Source organism: Pelodiscus sinensis, chromosome 1, assembly GCF_049634645.1.
Source record: "Pelodiscus sinensis isolate JC-2024 chromosome 1, ASM4963464v1, whole genome shotgun sequence".
NCBI lineage: Eukaryota > Metazoa > Chordata > Testudines > Trionychidae > Pelodiscus > Pelodiscus sinensis.
The window spans coordinates 59,445,924-59,466,365 of NC_134711.1; the positions used below are offsets into that span (position 1 = coordinate 59,445,924).

General features: G+C 40.6%; 1 protein-coding gene across 9 annotated transcripts in view; it reads left to right on the plus strand.

Annotated features, from left to right (window-relative positions):
• USP15 (ubiquitin specific peptidase 15) overlaps window positions 1–18,412 on the plus strand; it is a 136,686-nt gene extending 118,274 nt beyond the window's left edge. For 8 of the 9 annotated variants that reach the window (XM_075930758.1, XM_075930764.1, XM_075930768.1 and 5 more), the window contains 7 exons: window positions 693–968; window positions 2,058–2,128; window positions 2,482–2,597; window positions 7,668–7,817; window positions 11,512–11,615; window positions 12,346–12,434; window positions 16,501–18,412. In XM_075930758.1, coding sequence (XP_075786873.1) covers window positions 693–968; window positions 2,058–2,128; window positions 2,482–2,597; window positions 7,668–7,817; window positions 11,512–11,615; window positions 12,346–12,434; window positions 16,501–16,686 — 992 coding nt within the window. In that variant the 3' untranslated portion in view covers window positions 16,687–18,412. Of the gene's footprint in view, window positions 1–692; window positions 969–2,057; window positions 2,129–2,465; window positions 2,598–7,667; window positions 7,818–11,511; window positions 11,616–12,345; window positions 12,435–16,500 lie in introns of those variants that run through there. The other variant, XR_012904392.1, reaches the window with a different exon arrangement.
• Window positions 18,413–20,442: the final 2,030 nt, after the last annotated feature.

Here is a 20,442-nt window from a genome sequence, read left to right on the forward strand (position 1 = left end):
AAATTGGTGATTCTGAGGCTTAAAAGCGTTGACATTTAAACTTTTTTTTTTTGGATGGTGTAGGTAATTTAGGCTTCAAATTTACTGAATTTAGCAGGATGTTGTTTTTCTTCTAACTTTTAAAGCTACTGGTTCAATAAACAGTGATTGCAAGGAATTTAGCATAATTAGAGTGGCAGTGATTGTTGGTTAGGAATTAAACTCTTAAAATGTGTTGTCAGGTTTCCTTTTGCCAGTTGGAATCTTAACATACTCACAGACATCAAAAAAAGAAACTATTTATTTGTCACAAATATCTAGAGAGTATTTATGCGAACATTTCAATTTATATGCTGAAAGTATGAGGAAAGGAAAAAGAGTAGTGTATGAGAACACTGACTGAATGGCAAAACATTACAATAAAATTGAAGATGGCAATGGATGAGGATGGGGTTCTTTCCAGTTTCTAAGAAACTATCTTCAGTTGTGGCATAAGTGGTAGGAGACCAAATGAGGTACTTAACAGAAAATGGAAAAGGCCCAAAAGTCCTGTGGAGTATAATAAACATCTTACTCTTCAGTCTAAATCTTGCTGGTTCTCCTAATTTTAACAACAATTAAAAAGTGTACTAGGAGGGAAAATGAAGCACCTTAAAATGCTGCATAAACAGAATGCGTTGTCAGACTTATTGAATTGCTCCCTATTTTGTTAGGTGAAATGGAGACAGATGAACAAGATGATGAATCCAGCCAGGATCAGGAACTTCCTTCTGAGAATGAAAACAGCCAATCAGAAGACTCAGTTGGAGGAGACAATGATTCTGAAAATGGAATATGCACTGAGGAAACTTGCAAAGGACAACTGCTCACGGGACACAAAAAACGATTGTTTACATTCCAATTCAATAATTTAGGCAGTACTGACATCAACTATATCAAAGATGATACCAGACATATTAGATTTGATGATAGGCAACTTAGGCTTGATGGTAAGTCATTGGGGGATCGAGTTCTTTAAATGTGATCACGATGCTGTTTGTGTTTCTGGTACCACTTTCTTTGAACGGTTGTACCGTATGTGAGTAGGCTGTTTGTGTTTTCTTGCCAGTGCATACATATATGTATATGTGTGCTTATACGCGTTGAACCTCTCTAGTTCAGTACTCTCAGGTCCAGCAACATCCATGGTCCAGCATGATTTTAGTTATTTGGATGTGTACTTACCATGAGTGTGGCCAAGTTTCCTATGGTCCCATAAAGTTTGTTTACAGCCACCAGTCCTGGCTCTCAGTGTTATAATAGCAGTAGAAGTGTTGGTAATGCTACTAGACAATATTGACCGCCTGTAGTTTGGCAAAATCTCTGGTTTGGCACTGCTCAGGTCCCAAGGGTGCCGGACTAGAGAGATGCAACCTGTAGTCTGTCTTCAGGAAAATATGTATGGGTATGTCTACACTACCACCCTAGTTCGAACTAGGGTGGTAATGTAGGCAACTGGAGTTGCAAATGAAGCCCGGGATTTGAATTTCCCGGGCTTCTTTTGCATAAAGCCGGGCGCCGCCATTTTTAAATGTCCGCTAGTGCAGACTCCGTGCCGCGCGGCTACACACGGCACGGACTAGGTAGTTCGGACTAGGCTTCCTAGTCTGAACTACCATTACTCCTCGTGAAACTACCTAGTCCGTGCCGCATGTAGCCACGCGGCACAGAGTCCGCACTAGCGGACATTTAAAAATGGCGGCGCCCGGCTTTATGCAAATGAAGCCCAGGAAATTCAAATCCCGGGCTTCATTTGCAACTCCGGTTGCCTACATTACCACCCTAGTTCGAACTAGGGTGGTAGTGTAGACATGCCCCAAATAATTTGTGTTGAAGCCAAAGAACATTGTTGATCATGGCACTCACGCTATTGATTTTTTAGAAACACGCAACTTTCATACATTTTAATGAAACCAAATTTTGGATTATACCAAACAATTATTTTGGTTTATTATGATTAGTAGTTTGAACAAATTAAGCATATGCTTTCCGATAATAAAACATGTATTTTTGAGGGGAACATGTGTTTTCCTTCTTAGAAAGATCCTTTCTTGCTTTGGATTGGGATCCCGAAATGAAAAAAAGATACTTTGATGATAATGCAGCAGAGGTAAGCTATTTATTTTATGTTGAACATTTAGCAATCAAATATATAGTTTAATGCACTATTTATGTGAAGTGTAGATTTCCAGAAATATTTTAAGAAAAGAGTAGAGAGTTATACTACAGTTCGTAATAAACTTAATACTTTACCATAAAAGAAATGTAAAAAAACCCCTACCCTTATCTACCAATTTAGGTGATCTGAGGCTTACTAAAATTGTGAATCTTAATTATATTTGAACACATTCTGAGCAGTTTTCCATATTTAGGAGCATGTAGTTACTGTTCATAGTAAGATGATATCACTAAAATGAATTTTGTTTCATTTGTTCTCTTAACTCAAGAAATACTTCTCTTTAGGATTTTGAAAAACATGAAAGTGTGGAATATAAGCCTCCCAAAAAGCCCTTTGTGAAATTAAAAGATTGCATTGAGCTATTTACAACAAAGGAGAAACTAGGTGTTGAAGATCCATGGTAAGAGCAAAAATGAAATTTGATTTCCTGACTAGTTCTGTAGACAGTATGTTTCAAACTGTAGTAGACCATCGAGCACTTACTAGTGAGCTGCAGATTGGTCACGTGGAGCTTGCAGTCCTTATTTCCATCTGCTCAACTGCATGAAAACACAGCTAAAGATACACTAAATATTTTCTTCACTATGTAAGCAGTTGTTCTAATTGATACTGGGATGTTATGTGATTGCATATGGGAAGGAATACAGTCCATGCTCTCATGAATAGGAGAAGATGCTGCTCTGCATTGTGAAAAATATTGAGAACAATTATTTAAAGATTTTTATGAAGTAACTAGAATGAGTATGGGTCTAGCTGAGATTGATTTTGATTCACTTTCCACTGGTATGAGAGATTATACTTCTTAGCAATGTTTCTGGAACTGATAGATTATAGACCCACTGGACTTTTTAAATGTGCCAGGTGAATGTATAAGTTGTAGTGTTTTTGAATTTTCAAACCAACCTATATATAATAAACTGTTGGTCTTCTACAAGCAGTTTCCATTGGAATCTCACGAGAGCCTCTTCACAGCACCAGATGTTCAAGGGGCTCTGCAGTTGGCCAACCATCCTAATTTCATTCTTCATTTCTGTAGCTAGCTTTACTCTGTAACCAGAGAACTTTTCTTTCACCTCCTCCCTCCCAGGTCTTCCATTAGTTAGCTCTTTGTTTTAGTCTGGATTGTGTTCGGGTATAGTTTCATTGTGCAGTTTGAATCCCCAGGCAGACTCTATTCTAGAGAATCCTGCCCAATTTAGAAGATCCAAAGTGGAGAAAAAAAACATTTTTAAACAGTGTATTTGACCTCCACTTTCCTGGAATTGAGTATACATAATTGCTGCATCACCTGCCACATGTAAGGCCATTCTCCAATTTGTTGCTCAGCCTGTAAGGCTCAAACCAAGAAGTATAGGCCCTCTCTATTTTAGGACTTTCTCATAATGGAAAAGACATAAATGTCAGATCCTGGGAACAGTCCTTTGGTCGAGGTATGACCTGGTGCTACATAGAGACAAGTGTAGATTTTCATTGGACTTCAAGCAATCCAAAATGGGGAAAATAAGTTTTTAGTGCTGTGATCCTCAGCTTCATCTGGCTTAAGTTGGAACAAATCTCTAAAGGTATGTCTACACAGCAAAGTTATTTCGAAATAACAGCCGTTATTTCGACATAACTTTACCAGCATCTATACAGCCAAATAAGCAGCGCACTTTTTTCGAATTTGGTAAAACTCATTCCACGAGGAATAACTCCAAATTCGAAATAGCTATTTCAAAATAAGTGCTGTATAGACACGTATTTCGAAATAGGGAGCCTCCAGCCTTCCCAGGGTGCCCTGGTGGCCACTCTAACCTCAACCAAGAACACTCCACTTCCTCCCTCCCTCCCCGGAGCCCTTAAAGGGTTTGACTCTGGCCACAGTGCCTGTGCCAGCTCCAAGCCTGCCAGCCCAGAGCACCTGACCCGATGGCCCCAAAACATGAGCCAGCAAGCCACTGGCAGCCAGCCCTCCACTGCTCCCCAGGAGCAGTCTGTCAGCTCCCAGGAGCCTACCAGGGCCCGGAGAAGGCGGGCGTCTTCCTGGTCCAGGGTGGACATCATGGACCTTATTCAGTTTTGGGGGGATGCCCCCAATGTCCATGATCTCCACACTAGACAGAGGAACGTGGCCGTCTATGGCAGGATAGCTGCTAGCCTGGCCACCAAAGGCCACATGTGAACCCAGGAGCAGGTTCTCATGAAAATCAAGTTGGTCTGGCGAGACCCCCAACCCTGAGCTTTCCCTTCCCCCTTCCAGCTCCCTCCTTCCAGGTTTCCCCCTCCCCTCTTCCACCCTCTCTTCTCCCCTCTACCACCTCCTTTCCCCAGTCTCACCAGAGTTTCATTTCGCCCCCTCCCCACCCCACCAGTTTTGTTAAATAAAGAGTTTGTGTTCATGAAAATACATGTATTTTATTTGACATCAGGAAAGGGAGTTAGGGAGGGGTAAGTAGAAGGACGTGAGAGAAGAATGAGGCACAAGCCCCCAGTGGGGCAGACCAGGGAGGCTCTTAGTGCTCCTCAGGGTGGAAGCTCTCCTGCAGAGCCTCCTGCATATTGACAGCCTCCCCGATAGACCCCCCCCTTCTGCCCCAGAAGGCAGCCTGCAGAAAGTGCAGCCAGGCTCACAGCAATGCAACCACGAGAAGCACCAGGGTGCCCTGGGGCAGCTCTGGCTCCATGTTGCAGAATGCTGTAGTGTCCCGAGTGAGGGAAACCAGAACACACAGAGACAAAATGCTTTGCTGTCCTTCATCAAGGTAGGGAAGCAAGCAGGAAAAGCTGAGAATGGGCTGTCCGGGGGGATCCCTTTAAGCACAGGCCTCAGATAGCCTCAGGCAGGAACCACACAAAGTAACTCCTGACCTGATGCCCTGCCAGACCTGGTTCCGGCCGGCCTTAAATGCAATTCAGCGTCCACTCAGTGTGGATGCTCTATTTCGAAATGCATTTTGAGTGTAGACGCATTATTTCCAAATAGCTTATTTTGAATTTACTATTTCAAAATAACACTGTAGTGTAGACATACCCTAAGTCAAGTTTCAGAACTGCTCTGACAACAAAAAGTCAGTGCTGCGTTATCTGAATCTTAGTGCTGGGATAGTCTCGATTGATCTACTAGAGCTTTGTTGCTGTTTCCACGTGAACGCAAACTAGTCAGTGCTGTCAGGGCAGATCTCAGAAAGCACTTGTATGTGGATCTCCTGGATTGATCATCATACATCTTTATTTAATACTTTCCCAGTTTGGAGTCACTTCATCTTGCAGTTTAGATCACAAGACACTGATGACTGAAAGGGTCCAGAGTATCTTGTAGCAATCCAGGAAAAAATCGCATTGAATTGTTACACCTAGAAATGGAAAAGGGTTTCTCAGGGACAGCAGATTAGTGCAGCCCCCCATACAGTGCTGTGCTTAATCTATTATAGACTATTTAATATAGCTGAAGTTTCTTTTTCTCTTCATTAAATGCAAAGTTAAACTAAAATCTAGCATTTCAACAGAACACACTCCCATTGACTATTGCTGTGGTGTCCAACCAGTTCTGAAGCAGTAGCCACTACAGTGGCTACTGCTCTAGTGAACAAGACACACTCAACTGGCCAAATGTGGCTAGTGGCTAGCATGTTGGGTAGCACGGGACTGTTGTAAAGTTTTCAGACATCCCACTACATGGAAAAAGTGTCCTAATGGGAGATCTCAACTTAAATCTTAACATAGTTAAGCCTTTAGAAGCTTTGAGAGAGTCTACTTTATTCCATTAGTCACTATAGACTGTTTTCTTAATCAAAATTATAATTTCAAGAAGGTTGAGTAACTTGCAGACTTTGATTGATTCTTATTTTGTCATATTCTAGAGACACAAAGTTGTCAAGGTCATTGTTCATCCAAGATGCTTTTCTGTAAAAAGGGGGGCAGGTTCCATCTAATCCAGGTCATGTAATATCCTGGATTTCTTTTCAAAATTTCATTCTTAAAAGGGAAAAATAGATGCTTGTATCCTAGATGTTAACAGAGATTTTAGGTTTTTAATTGGCTAAAACTAAGATATCTAAGAAGACACCTGAACTTTCTTTTTACATTGCTCTCCAAAAGATATAAAAGTCATTTCCAATTAGAACCAATCTGGTGGTTTTGAGTTTTTTCTCTTTCCCTTTTTTGGTTGGGAAGTTGGTACACTTACTTTTATTTAAGAAGGCTTGTATTTTTAATACGTATTAAAGGCACCCAGAAGATCTTAAAAAAAAAGTAAATTGCAGTTTGGCTTTGGTATCGACACCTGGCAGTCTTAGAGTTCAGACTTCTAGGGATAAAGCAGCATCATTGACTTGCCTCAGCCAAGATGCAATCATAGAAATATTCAGATCTCTTTTACTTGGAGTTTTCTTTATGCAGCACCATTTTCTTAACTTGTCACTTGGTGCAGTGTTTGCTTTGGGAGGACAGTTCTGCAGTCCTTTCTAGTTAGAAGTCAGCCTGCCTTTCTAATAGCTGTATTGACATCAACAAATAGAAATAATCAGAGGCCACTCAAAAGAAAAGATTTTTTTTAATCTTACCTGCCCACCTTCCCTATTTCCTTAGATTTGTATTCTCTTACAAAATTCAGGAGAAGGAACCCAGGCAGCTAGGCTTCACACACAGTCTCTTCTTACCTCTCTCATAAATGTTCGCTGTTGTTAGTGAGAGCTTTTGTAATCCCAGTGGTCACTCTGTTTCTCGAATGCTCTAAGCTCAGTGGCAGTGGGGTAGGACCATGTTCCATGTGTGAATGGAAAAAGTGACAATTGAAGAACCACAATTACTGGTAAGTAATCTTTTTCTTTCCAAGTCTCACGGGGTAGGTGTCAGTTTGTATCTGCAAAAACAACAAGGAGTCCTGTGGCACCTTGCAGACTAACAGATTTACTTGGGCATAAACTTTTGTGGGTAAAAACCACTTCCTCAGATGCTTTGGAGTAGCAGGGAGATTACGCACGCACGCGCGCGCATATACACACACACACACACAAAAGTATATCAAAAGAAGAGCATTATTTATCAAGTGTAGGACCAGTGTTCACAAGGTCAGTTCTGTCAGGGTGAGAGAGTCAATCTAAATCCTTATTCAGTCATAGTTTGATTGTGTTAAATTTGCTAACAGCTTGCTGAGATTTTCCATATTGTTTTGGCATCTCTTGAGTTCAGAAATACACAGTATGCCTCAGTGCAGAATGAAATATCTTTTCAATTTTACATTTTTTCCTTTAAGTTTATATTTCATATGTTGAAAATTAGTCTTGGAAGAGGCTAAGCATCCATAGCTCACTTTAATTTGAAGGGAGTTATCTTTTTGATTCAGCCCATTAAACAGTACACTGAAGATAAAGTATTTGAACGTCTGTAAGCCTATACACACATTCAGTGCCTGGCCTGGTTTATCTTTCTTATTAGTGATACACTTCAACACCTGCACTCTTCATGTCTAAAGTGACTCTCTTTCTTTTAGGTATTGTCCAACCTGTAAAGAACACCAGCAAGCAACCAAAAAGTTAGATTTGTGGTCACTGCCCCCAGTACTGGTAGTACATCTAAAGCGCTTTTCTTACAGCAGATATATGAGGGACAAACTGGATACACTGGTTGATTTTCCAATAAAGTAAGAAAAACTTTTGAATTGAAATGTTTAAATTTTAGCCTTCACATTTCTAACATGTCTAGCATTTAGAGATTAATTAAAACATCTATTTTATTTTACAGTTATATTGTATGGGTCCATGCTTAATTTGCAAAATTTACCAATCAAGTCAATATTACAGGAGGGGAAAGCAGCGCTCTTGAAAAAAAGACCTATAAAATGTAGTTGTGGGGAAGACTGACTAATATGAAACAAGTAAAATGTTCTGATAGCTGTGAAAAATAATTGTGTGGCATTGACTATGGACTCTGGAAGGAGGTCTTTAACTTTCACTGCTACAAGTTAATATTTAAGATACAGGCAGTTGGACAGAGTAGAAGTTATTAAGTGTTTGTTTGAACCTAACTTTGGTTTAAATGTTTTTTATTTAAATTTAAGAATAGAGAAGGGGAGAGGTGTGTATGTACAGCCTCTCAGCCCATTCTTGTTGTTGTAGACGAGAGAGAGGCCGTGTGCATTCCCAACATTTTTGTGTCTGTTGTGTTTTCCTGTGCACGAGGGTTTGTGTCACTAGCTAGCTCCTGTAGGATACTTTTCAAAATATAATGGCCTGAAGACAGCACTCAGTTGTTAACAGTTGTGTGATGGAGTGCAGTCACAGAAGACCCGTTGGGGGTGCTTCCTGGAGTGGTAACAAATCTACTGACACACACCTTCTTGCTCTCTGGGGCTTCTCACCACCCTGTCCTGCTGGACCAGCTCATCTGGTCTCCCCCAGCCAAGGCACAGAGCTGCGATCCCCACGCCCCAAAGAGCAGTACAGACACTGAAACTCTTCGGCTACATCTACACTGCCCAGTCTTGTGCAAGAACATATGCAAATGAGGCACGGCAATGAATATCGCCGGGGCTTTTTTGCATACTTAAAGAGCCGCCATTTTTGCGCAAGGGGCTTTTGTGCAAGAAGGAGCAGTTTACATTGCTCCTTTTTGCACAAAAACTTCCTCTTGCACAAGAGCCGTTCTGCCTGAAAATGTACAGCTCTTGCACAAGAGGGGGTTTTGCACAGAAAGGAGCACTGTAGACTGCTCCTTCTTGCAAGGCTCCTTCTTTGCCCCTTGCGCAAAAATGGCGGCTTTTTAGGTATGCAAAAAAGCCCCAGCGATATTCATTGCCATGCCTCATTTGCATATGTTCTTGCGCAAGACTGGGCAGTGTAGACGTAGCCTTCAGGTCTAAGGAAAATACAGTTTTGGGCTCAGCCTCCAGGGATACCACTCCCAGATGGGATCAGAACCCCAAATGAATTATTTAGGTAAGTCCGCTTTAACAATGAAAGGAGGATGTACATACTTATTGCTCCCCCCCAGGTAGCAATTATTTACACTGGCCTTGATAGTAAATAAAAGTGATTTTATTAGGTACAAGCAGTAGGATTGAAGTGGTTGTAAGTAAGAACAAAACACAGGACTATGCAGCACTTTAAAGACTAACAAGATGGTTTATTAGGTGATGAGCTTTCGTGGGCCAGATCCACTTCCTCAGATCAAATAGTGGAAGAAAATTGGCATGACCATATATACCAAAGGGATACATTCAAAAAAAGTGAACACATATAAAAAGGATAAATCAAATTTCAGAACAGAGGGGGGGATGGGGGAGGAGGTTAATGTCTATGAGCTAATGATATTAGAGGTGATAATTGGGGAAGCTATCTTTGTAGTGGGTACGGTAATTAGCATCTTTGTTGAAACCCAGGTGTAAAGTGTCAAATTTAAGCATGAATGGCAGTTCAGAGGTTTCTCTTTCAAGTCTGGTGTTAAAATGTCTTTGAAGCAGGATGCAGGTAATCAAGTTGTTGAGACAATGCCCTTTCTGGTTGAAATGGCAAGAAACTGTTTTTTCTTTGTGGTACTGTGTGATACCTGTTTTGTGTGCATTGATTCTTTGGCGAAGTGTCTGAGACGTTTGTCCAGTGTACACAGCAGACGGACACTGTCGGCACATGATAGCATAAATTATATTTCTGGATGAGCAGGAATATGTGTTCTTGATCTTATAACTCAATTGGTTAGGTCCAGTAATGGTATCAGCAGAGTGAATATGTGGACAAAGCTGGCAATGGGGTTTGTTGCAAGGGAAAGTTCCAGGGTTGGTATTAGTGTAAGTGAGAACAAAAACAGGACTACATAGTACTTTTAAAGACTAACAAGATGGTTTGTTGGTAAGAATCATCTTGAGGTTAGGTGGTTGTCTATAGGGCCGTGTCCAGACTCAGGGTTTTTTTTGGGAAAAGTAGCCTTTTCCCGAAAAAACTTCCCCTGCGTCCAGATTCAAGCTGCGTTCTTTCGAAATTATTTCGAAAGAACGCGGCTTTTCTTTCGATGGCGGTAAACCTCGTTTCACGAGGAAGAACGCCTTCCTTCGAAAGTTCCTCTTTCGAAAGAAGGCGTTCTTCAATGTAAAGAGGCCGTCTTCGAAAGAGAGCATCCAGACTCGCTGGGTGCTCTCTTTCGAAAAAGCGGATTTCTCTTTCGAAAGATCCGCCTGCAGTCTATACGCGATCTTTTGAAAGAGGCTCTTTCGAAAGATGCTTTCGAAAGAGCCTCTTTCGAAAGAAGCCTGCAGTCTAGACATAGCCCAGGAGACTATGGGTCTGTCTCCCAGAGCCTCTTGTTCCAGTATAGGCTGTAGTTTATTGATAATGTGTTGGACGGGTTTAAGTTGGGGGCTATAGGTGATGTCAAGTGGTGTTTTATTGTTGGTTTTCTTGGGTCTGTCTTGAAGTAGATGGTTTCTGGGTATTCGTCTGGCTCTTTCAATTTGTTTTTTTATTTCTCCGGGTGGGTAATTGAGGTTTATAAATGCTTTGTAGAGATCCTGAAGTTTCTGGTCTCTGTCAGTGGGATTAGAACAGATGTGCTTGTATTGAAAGGCTTGGCTATAGATGATGGATCATATGGTGTGTTCTGGATGGGAGCTGAAGGCATGTAGGTAACTGTATGAGTCGGTGGGTTTTCTGTAGAGAGTGGTGTCTAATTTACCATTGGTGATTTGTACTGTGTAAGTGAGAACAGGCAGAGCAAAGTAGATTACAAATTTAAAATAACAAAAAATACTTAGCTAATTCTAACATACACTCAAACGTATTACTGATTATTCCAGCTAAGCCTCCAAATCAGAGAAGTCCCCTTTTCCCTGGGGTCTTCAGTTATCTTCCTGGGTGTGCCACACCAGCCAAAGACAGACCACTAGCTTCCCATTATTTTATAGATTCCAGTTTGGGTGGGAATTCTGTTTCTACATTCCACTGTTACATGAAAAATTACTAGGCCAGCCCCTTCCAGTTAGAGAGGTCACATGACTTCCTAGGGCTAACCATTGCTAAGATTTAAAGGACAAAAGGGCCTGTTTACAGGTAACCAGACTTTGAGGGAAACACTCTTGATGGCTTGCATTTGCACTTTTAAAACCATTCTATAATCCATATATCTAACTTTACATACAAGAATGATACACACGCCAGAATAAGATATTCAGATTCAGCGGATTATGACATTAAGATTGATAGGTTACATGAGATAATTAGTCCAAAGAATCTTTGAGTTATGCATACGTGTGTCCATAAGTCCATTTCATAAAGCATGTGAGGGGAGGGAGTGTCAGTCACAAGTTAGAAAAAACATTAACGTAATATGAGCTTTTCTTTAAACAGTGACTTGGATATGTCAGAGTTCCTTATTAATCCAAATGCAGGGCCTTGCCGCTATAATTTGATTGCTGTGTCCAACCACTACGGAGGAATGGGAGGAGGGCATTGTAAGTTAATTTTAACCACCATCATTTTACATAGTAACTTTCTGTTTGTGTTTTCTTTTGACTGTTTATTAGCACTACAATTGACTTTTATTAATCAGCTGTGGGTTTTTTTTTTAAATGGCCAAAGGGCAATTTTAAAATGTCATTTAATTCTATAACTTGAAGTATATACAGTAGTTGAATTCAAATATCTATTTGAGATGAGCTTTTGAGAATAATGTTTTGCACTTTGTATGGCTGAGTCTGTCATGAAAAAGACATACTTATCTTCCAAAAAGCATGACAGGTGCTTTCTGTGGTACTGTAGTAATACTTCATTTTACCTTCCTGTACTGAGTTTTTATATGCAATTATGCCTCTCGTTATAAGGGAAGAGAGAAATGAAGAGGTGGATAAAAGCCTCTGAAAACCTTTATTGTGGCTGACTGCCCTTTCCTTTATAAATACTTTTGAAAAGTTGAAAGCTGATTTGGCACCGGGTTTTCTTGCTGTTATGGGGTGAAAAATACCTAAGTCTAGAATACTTGGGTCAACATAGTGAAAAAGAAAAGGGCTGGTTGGAAGTATTAATTAATCTAATAGCAATTATATAGTTATTGTTAGTAAGTTTATATTAGCTGTAATAAGATTCAAAAGTCATATGTTTCATGGGGGTCAGCTTGGATGCATTATATATTTATTCTGCTTAATTGCCAAAGTTTGTAGTTAATGTGTTTATTTTGGGTCTTAGACACTGCTTTTGCAAAAAATAAAGATGATGGAAAATGGTACTACTTTGATGACAGTAGTGTATCAACTGCATCTGAGGACCAAATAGTGGCAAGTATCCTTGTTTTTCTAAAATCACAGCTACTGGTTCTTATCTGGGAGGAAAAAAACAACCGTAACTCTTCAAAATCTGAAAACTAATTTTTAGTTAATAATTTAACTTTAGTTAAATTTAAGCCTTTTGATTTGTTTAAGATACAGTGCAGATAAAAAATCAGTTTTTGTTTACATTCCAAAAACCAGTTAATTTCAACAAAAGTTTGCAGATTTATTATATTGTAAGTGTAGCAACAGCTTATCTACCTATATTAAGGTAAATGGTTCAAACTGTTGCTCAGCAAACTTTGCCCTGTTTATTAAATTATGGTAAAATCCCTGGAATTGAAATAAATTTGATTAGATTTTTCCTCTGGTGCTTTCTCCAGAGATAGGTTTCTTGAGTTCCATGAATCTTGTCCCTGTTTGAGTCACAGTAATTAGGATTTAATACAGTTACTAAATTCTAGATTCTTTATGAAAGTGTTAAAAGTCTTGACAGTTTTGAAGGTCTTAATTCACAATGTAAGTGACTTATATGCTAAATATTCTTAGTTAAAATCCCATTACAATGTAACCATAGACAACCCAGGAGGGGAGAAAATTGGCACTCTTTTATGCAGAGGGGTCATTTTAATGTGTCAAGGAACTGATTTTTGCATACTGTTCATTTCTGCCTTGCTTGGTAAATCTTCATTTGTTGACCTTGATTTAACATAGCGGATTGGGGAAATGTGATTATTTGTTTGTTGCTTTTTCCTGTTTAGATGAGTAATCTGTTACTAGCAATGTGACACTACAGTAGTTTGTCAGAGCAAACTGAAGTGTTATAAGGCACATGATTATACTGATAAATATGGCTTCCTTGTGGGGTGGAATTTAAGATAAATATAAACTTATTCAAATTTCCTCTCCTCCCCATCCAAAAAAATTGTACTGAGCTGTGAATGAATCTTTTTTCCTAGAAAATCCAACTCTCCCAATCTAAAATTATTACATACATAATAATGGAAGGTTAATAAGGTAGCCCTCAAAGTTAGAGACACAAGATGGATGAGATAGTATCTTTTATTAGAACAACTTCTGCTGAGGAGAGAGACAAGCTTTCAAGTTTACACGGAGCTCCTCTTCAGGCCTGAGAAACTAACTTGGGACAGGTCTACATTATGTAGACCTATATTGGTATATTGCTTAGTTTGAGAAATGCAGACTCTGCCACAAAGCACAGGTTGGACCTCTCTGGTCCAACATCCTTGGGACCTGAGCTTTCCCAAACCAGGGAATTTTTTCCACTCCTGGGCTCCTCTCCCTCAGGTTCCCTGCCCTGCTGTCGGCCCCATTACCGCTTGCCTGGCATAGGCTCTCCATCCTGCTGCCTGGACATTGCCTCAAAGTCTCCCAGAGTTCCTGGCCAGGACACCCTGGACACTGCCAGCCATGCTACCCATGCAGTGTTCTTCAGGGTTCCCGGGCAGGGGCCACCCAGCTGCCACCAGTCCCACCGCCACTGGGAACTCCAGCTGGGGTCGTCCTGCCTATACCCTGCTTCAGCTGCGGGCCAGGGCTGCCCAATCCAGCCCTGCTGCCGCTGCACAGTGAGAGAAGTCCCTGGCCAGGCCACCTGCCACCAGAACCCCCGCTGCAGCTGGGATTCCCCAGCCGCCTGGCCCAGCTGATGCCAGGGGTTCCTTGGCTGGGGCAGGAGCTCCCCCAGCTGCCCACCTGGTCCAGCTGCTGTTGGCCCAGCCAGGGCTCCCCAGCCCTGCGTTCTCTCAGCTGGCTCTCGCTCCCACCTCCGGGGCTTTTTGGTCCAGCAACATCTGTTGCTTTGCCAGACCATGGATGTTAACGGAACAGAGAGTCTGGGATTTGGGATGTTCAACCTGTAGTTACATTGACCTCACATCCCTGGAGACATCACCCCCCACCTCTTTGGAAGGTGAATTAATTCTCTAATTGGCATAGTAGGATCATCACATTGTGAAAACAAGGCATCAAAGTGTTACAGCTAAATAGGAGATGGAATAGATTGTTTACTATAACGTGTATTTCAAGGGGCCATTCAAGATGAAGTGGCCTGTTAACACCATTCCAGTCATGGAAAGGGGAGGAAGGATTGGATTTGTTAATGGGTTAAAGATTATTGTAGTAATCTTTAGTCTATTCCGTCCATGAATTTTAGTGTCTAGCAATGTCATGAATTTAGTCTCCAAGGCTTGTCTTTTGAAAGTATTGTGCAGATTTCCTTTGAGGAGGGGTCTCGAACTCCTGGCCCACAGGCTATCCCTGGCTGACACAATCTAGAGTCAGGGCAGTAGAGGGCTGTCCCCTCCTGCCTTTCTCCCTTTCCCCCATGGCTCTGCTTCCCTGTGGCTCCTGCACCCTCCTGCGGGAGGGTGATGAACACTCCTACTGCCCCACACCAAGCCCTGCTCCCACTAATCTCCAGGCCGTGTTCCCCTAGGGGTGGGGGACCATATGAGGAGAGGGCAGAGCAGTGGTAGGAAAGGGCAGGACAGGTGCGCCTCCCTGGCCCACCAGGACTCCCGGGCCAGATTGTGCAACTGCTCCAGCTGGAGATAACACATGGCCTGGGAGTTTGAGACCCCTGCCTTTGAGGATGAGGACTGTTAGGTCAGATATGAAGTCACTGATCTGTGGCAGTGGAAGTAGGTTTTTATTATGATTTACATGCACCTAAAAGTTTAAAATATGTTCTGTTTGGTATATAATGTGTAACTTTCATATTGCTGTATAGTTAAAGTGTACAGTGATGCCACACTGATTTCATTATTGTATTAGCATGGCTTGCATTTCAGATAGAAAAAATGCTTTGTTTAAATTATAACAAGCAGCAGCTGAGTGTTTCAGTATAATGTGTTTCTTGCTGAAATTGAGCTTTTTATTTTAAAGCCTATCCTGATACATACCTCAGAACAAACTCTTTTTAATTTAGTCACATCCCTTCATTCATTTACAAGGGTATGTCTACACAGTGGGCTGTGGACTATAGCACCATAGTGTAGATGCTTCTTACATCAGCAAAAGGGGGATTTCCAGCGATATTGCTAATGTATCTCCCCGAGTACTCAGAAGCGTGGGACGCGGCTGCGGCTTTGCTCGCGGTGTCCCTGGTCTGCTGGAGACGGTCCCCAGCAGACCAGGGGCACCGCGAGCAAAGCCGCAGCCGTGGGGGGGTCCCGCGCTTCTGAGGCTTTGCTCTGGCAAAGCCTCAGAGGCGAGGCACCCCGCTGCTGCGGCTTTGCTCCCCGTGTCCCTGGTCTGCTGGGGGGGGGGCAGCTAGTGTGCCCCCCCCCCCCAAGCAGACCAGGCTTTTGTTGTGGACCCTGGGGCAGAGCAGCTGGGGTGCTGCTGGTTGGTCCCCCAGCGCCGCTCTGGGCACTACTGGACCAACCCTGCAGCACCCCAGCTGCTCTGCCCCAGGCGACCTGATTCAGCCGCTGCTGGTCAGTTTCAGCAGCGGCTGAATCAGGACACCTGGGGCAGAGCAGCTGGGGTGCTGCTGGGTTGGTCCAGTAGCGCCGAGGAGCAGCGCTACTGGAGCAACCCAGCAGCACCCCAGCTGCTCTGCCTCAGGCGTCCCCAAGTCAGCCGTTGCTGAAACTGACCAGCGCTGACTACAGGAAGCCCGAGGCACAGTTGCTCTGCCCCGGGCTTCCTGGAATCAGTGGCTGATCAGTTTCAGCAGCAGCTGACTTGGGGTTCTTAAGTTGAATCTGTATGTAAGTCAGAACTGGCGGTCAGTTTCAGCAGCGGCTGAATCTGGACGCCAGTTCCGACTTACATACGGATTCAACTTAAGAACAAACCTACAGTCCCTATCTTGTACGTAACCTGGGGACTGCCTGTAGTTAGGTTGAATTATATTTAAAATTCAGACCAGGATTAAAACAATAAAAAAGGCAAGGCTTCCAACATGAAGTCCATGGGAAGGAAGAAATACTGAAAAACAATCCATTTATGTGGGCAGTTGGAGAGAGAGAAGACAATGAATAAACCAAACAGCAAAATATTTTACTTTGTTGATCATTAACCTACTATGTTTTTTCTTGTTTGACAGTCCAAAGCAGCATATGTGCTCTTCTACCAGAGACAGGACACTATCAGCGGAACTGGCTTTTTCCCTCTTGACCGAGAAACTAAACAAGGTGCTTCAGCTGCCACGGGCATCCCATTAGAGAGTGATGAATACAGCAATGAAAATGAAAATGATATAGAAAATGAAAATTGTATGCACACTAACTAATGGAAGACCTAAAAGCCATAAAAAGCAAGACTTTCTCATTGGAGCTTTCTATTGAAATAATGAAATTGCCCACCAAATTAAAAATAAAATCTGAGATGGGGAATTTCAGATGACAGAATGTAAATCCTTTATTGCATTTTAACATGTGCAGTACTTGAAGTGAAACACAATGAAAACTTTAACAGAAATTGTCTCTAATACATTTACAGTCTTGTATTCACAAGCTATCTATAGGAAATCACAAATAAACCCCTTTTAAGTTTTCTGCTGCTGTTTTGATGAATTATGTTTTTTTCATTTTGAATGTGAGTTAATAACTAAAATGTTAAATTTGAATTGGGTCATTTATTTTCTTAGTACTACAAGAATACTATTGCAGAGAGCCTAGTTTTTGGATGATTTTATTCATGTGTATTAGGCTGTCTCATGTACTGCTATTTTTTAGCTAGTACATATAGCATACATATGATAAGTAGTATTCCTCAAACACCAAATTTTCAAGTTTCTCCCCAAAAATTAATGTTGGACAATTTTAAACTCAATCATGATAGAAGAAAAAGGTGTTTTAACCTTTTGTGGTATAGTTAAAACATCCAGAATATTGTATTCATCTTATTGCTGCTGTGGGACAGGTTCTGGATTTCATGCTGAATTAACAAACGTTTTTCAATTAAATGTAAGTATCCCTTGTTGCTTGTTGGATCTGTTCTGTAGACATTATAATTCCTGTTATCTTGCTTATAAGACATGCATAACTTTAATCTGGTGTCAGTCCAAAATTTAAAATTGTGCTGTAAGTTTCCCTCCCATGTTAGTAGTTTGACAGCTTTCAAACCACTTTGTAATAGGGACAGTATTCTGTCCTTATTATTCTACCTTCGTATTCTATATCCATAGTAATGACTGTGTGTCAGGCTTAGATGAAAGAAATTTTTCCAGATAACTTGCCTTTAAATTGTTAATGGACAGTTGGTTTTAAAGGTAGGTCTGTTAATTTTCTTTGTGTGTTCCTGATGGAATTCACCATAGCCTTACAGCTTATCTCAAAAGGTAACTTATTATAGGAGAATTGGCATTTGCATGTTCAAGAGTCAGAACCTGTACAGTATATAAAGCATACAGACCTTGAACTGGATTTTAGTTAACCATGTTCAAGAGTCCAGGATGCCAAAAATAAGTGTGACAGTTTGAAACATTTTTAATTTGCTGCTTTCCCTTTGAACTAGTTGGAAGAATGTATTGTTGATTTGTATACAATACTGCCTTTGATAGGAGCTCTTAAATGTGGGGTCACACTTCACATATCTACTACCTGAAGAATTGCTTTGTGTCCCACTGTTATGAAAAGCAAAAAGTATGATGTTCTTCACTTGAACTAATCAAATACAATAGGTTATAAATTGTGTATTGTAAATAAAAGTTCACTCTGTGAGTGCACATTTTGGTAAATTATTTATTTATGTTAGCATTAAAAAGTTTAAAAAATTGCATTTGACCAGGATATAAATGAGGTATGTTGGACATGGCTTTGCATTATACCTTGATATTAAAGCTGGTGTTTCATCCTGGTATTTTAAAGCTGCTTTCTGAGTTTTTTTTTTTAATGTAAACTAACCTCCTGCATGACAGAGGTTAAAATTTTGTCTGCACTTGAGTTCACTTGGGTTTACATTTGAAATGCGCATGTTTATTTATACAGATTTCAATAAAGCTATTCAAGGCCTTATTTAGTCTTTCAGTTTCTTACTACAAAATCTTGCCTAAAGGATTTGCTTAATGGATAGATGACCATATGCTACCAGAAACTACGTAATCCTTGGTTACAACATGGTCACTAATAGCTAATCACAGTAAGATGCATTATATTTTGAAACAGGTGGAATGCATGAAATGAATGTTTTTTCTGCCATATACCTAGTTCCAAAAGGTTTAAAAGGCAAGAAGATAAATACTTAAAATTTAACATGTCACGTGATGTAAGAGATCTGAATCTATTATAAAGCTGATCTGAATCTGTTATAAAGATGGTCACTAAAAATGTATGTTTCACTTGTAATAAAAAATAATTAGCACTCAAAAATAAGGTTGCCATCTTAAGTTTGAGAGATAGGAAATGTGGCTCTAATTCTAAATTCATGAGAAGCTAGTTTTAAGTTGTAACTTTTTGAAAAATATGTTGATTTAACTACTCCGTTTAAATAATACTTGAACATATTTTTAAGATACCAAACTTCAAGCTTATGAAAATCCTAAATCTGTAGCCCACACCTACTGCCTTCATTGCTGGTGGAAAATTTCAACCTCTCTGCTTATTTTTTGGTAGTGTTTCTAAAGGTAGTGCTTAGTTTCTGCAACATTCCTGTATGTTGCCTCTGATAACTCAGAAAGCCCCACATCATGATTCTTGTCACGTGAGCAGCGGACTTGTTCTCAGGAGACCTGGATTCTCAGCTCTATCACTTTTCTCCCAATTTGTTTTGAGCAATTGAAAAATAGTTTGGTGATTATCACCATTGTAGTAGCTATTAACAAGTATGTGATAGTGGCGTTGCTATGTTTTTTTAGGGTAGGACATAGACAGAAATGATTTGATCTCATCTGTTTGGAGCCATGACTAGCTGGACTGCAATACGTGTTCCCATATTGGGAGTATGTTGGATACCTTTGTATCCGCTTCTGCTATGCTGAGTAGTCATTAACCATAGCTCAGAATCAGCCTCTTGGGGTTTTTGAAGTATTAAATGTACAGTAGTTGTGTTTGTTTATTTTAAGAGCTATCTTTGGAAACACCTGCATTGCTGGCAAACCGGATGTGACAAAGTAGAAGGGGTTTCCAGGCTACATAAGTTTGGCCATGGTTTGTATGCAGCAGACGTTTGTCATAGAAAGTAAATTTTCAGATCATATTTTCTATTCCAAACTGTTCCCAAGAGGATTTAAACAGTAAGATCACGCCAGCTTCATGGAGTAGCATTCCCAGCACAATGGAACACTTCACAAAGCCTTTGTATTTTGTTACTGAAACAAAGCCTGCTTTAACCACTTGGCATTCTCAGTTTCTGTGATTGTAAGTATTAAGTTACTAACAATCCTAACATGACAGCACATTGGGCCAGTGCCATTTCCAGTTCACAGCTATGCGCTTCATTCTTTCTTCAGCCTCATAAGTTTTCAAAGTGTTTTGTGCCAGTGGCCACTGACTTCACACGTCAAATAGTTCATCAAATAGTCAGAAAAGGGAAACTCATTTGTCCAGCTATCTGGAAGAAAAGGAATATTGTCCCTTTAAGGGCTATCAGCAGGTCCATGAAAGGAGCGTAGGGAGGGATAGAAAGGATTTTAGAAGCAAAGTTTGATAATATAGTAACTAAAATGTGTGTTATAAATAAGGATGGTCTTTTGAAGAATTAATTAAAAAATTGTATGTCTGAAGAACCAAGCATTTATGGCTAAAGCTGAATTCAGATTGTGCATTTAAATATCTATGCATCAATTTTTTTAGATAAATGTGATTTTATAATCTTCAGCCACAAACTAATTAAATTTTTAAAGCAAATTTTAAACAAAGGTCCTGTAACATAGTAATGAACAACTTTGTGCCAGTACACAGGATTGGCACATGCCCGTTAAATGATTTCATTACCGATTAACGGCTCTTCCACAGGTTCAATATTATGCTAATAGATCTCGTAAGTTGGAAATGTGTTAGTCATTTTTGGGAGGGGAAGGAGAAAGGAAGTCACCAGACTGCAAGAT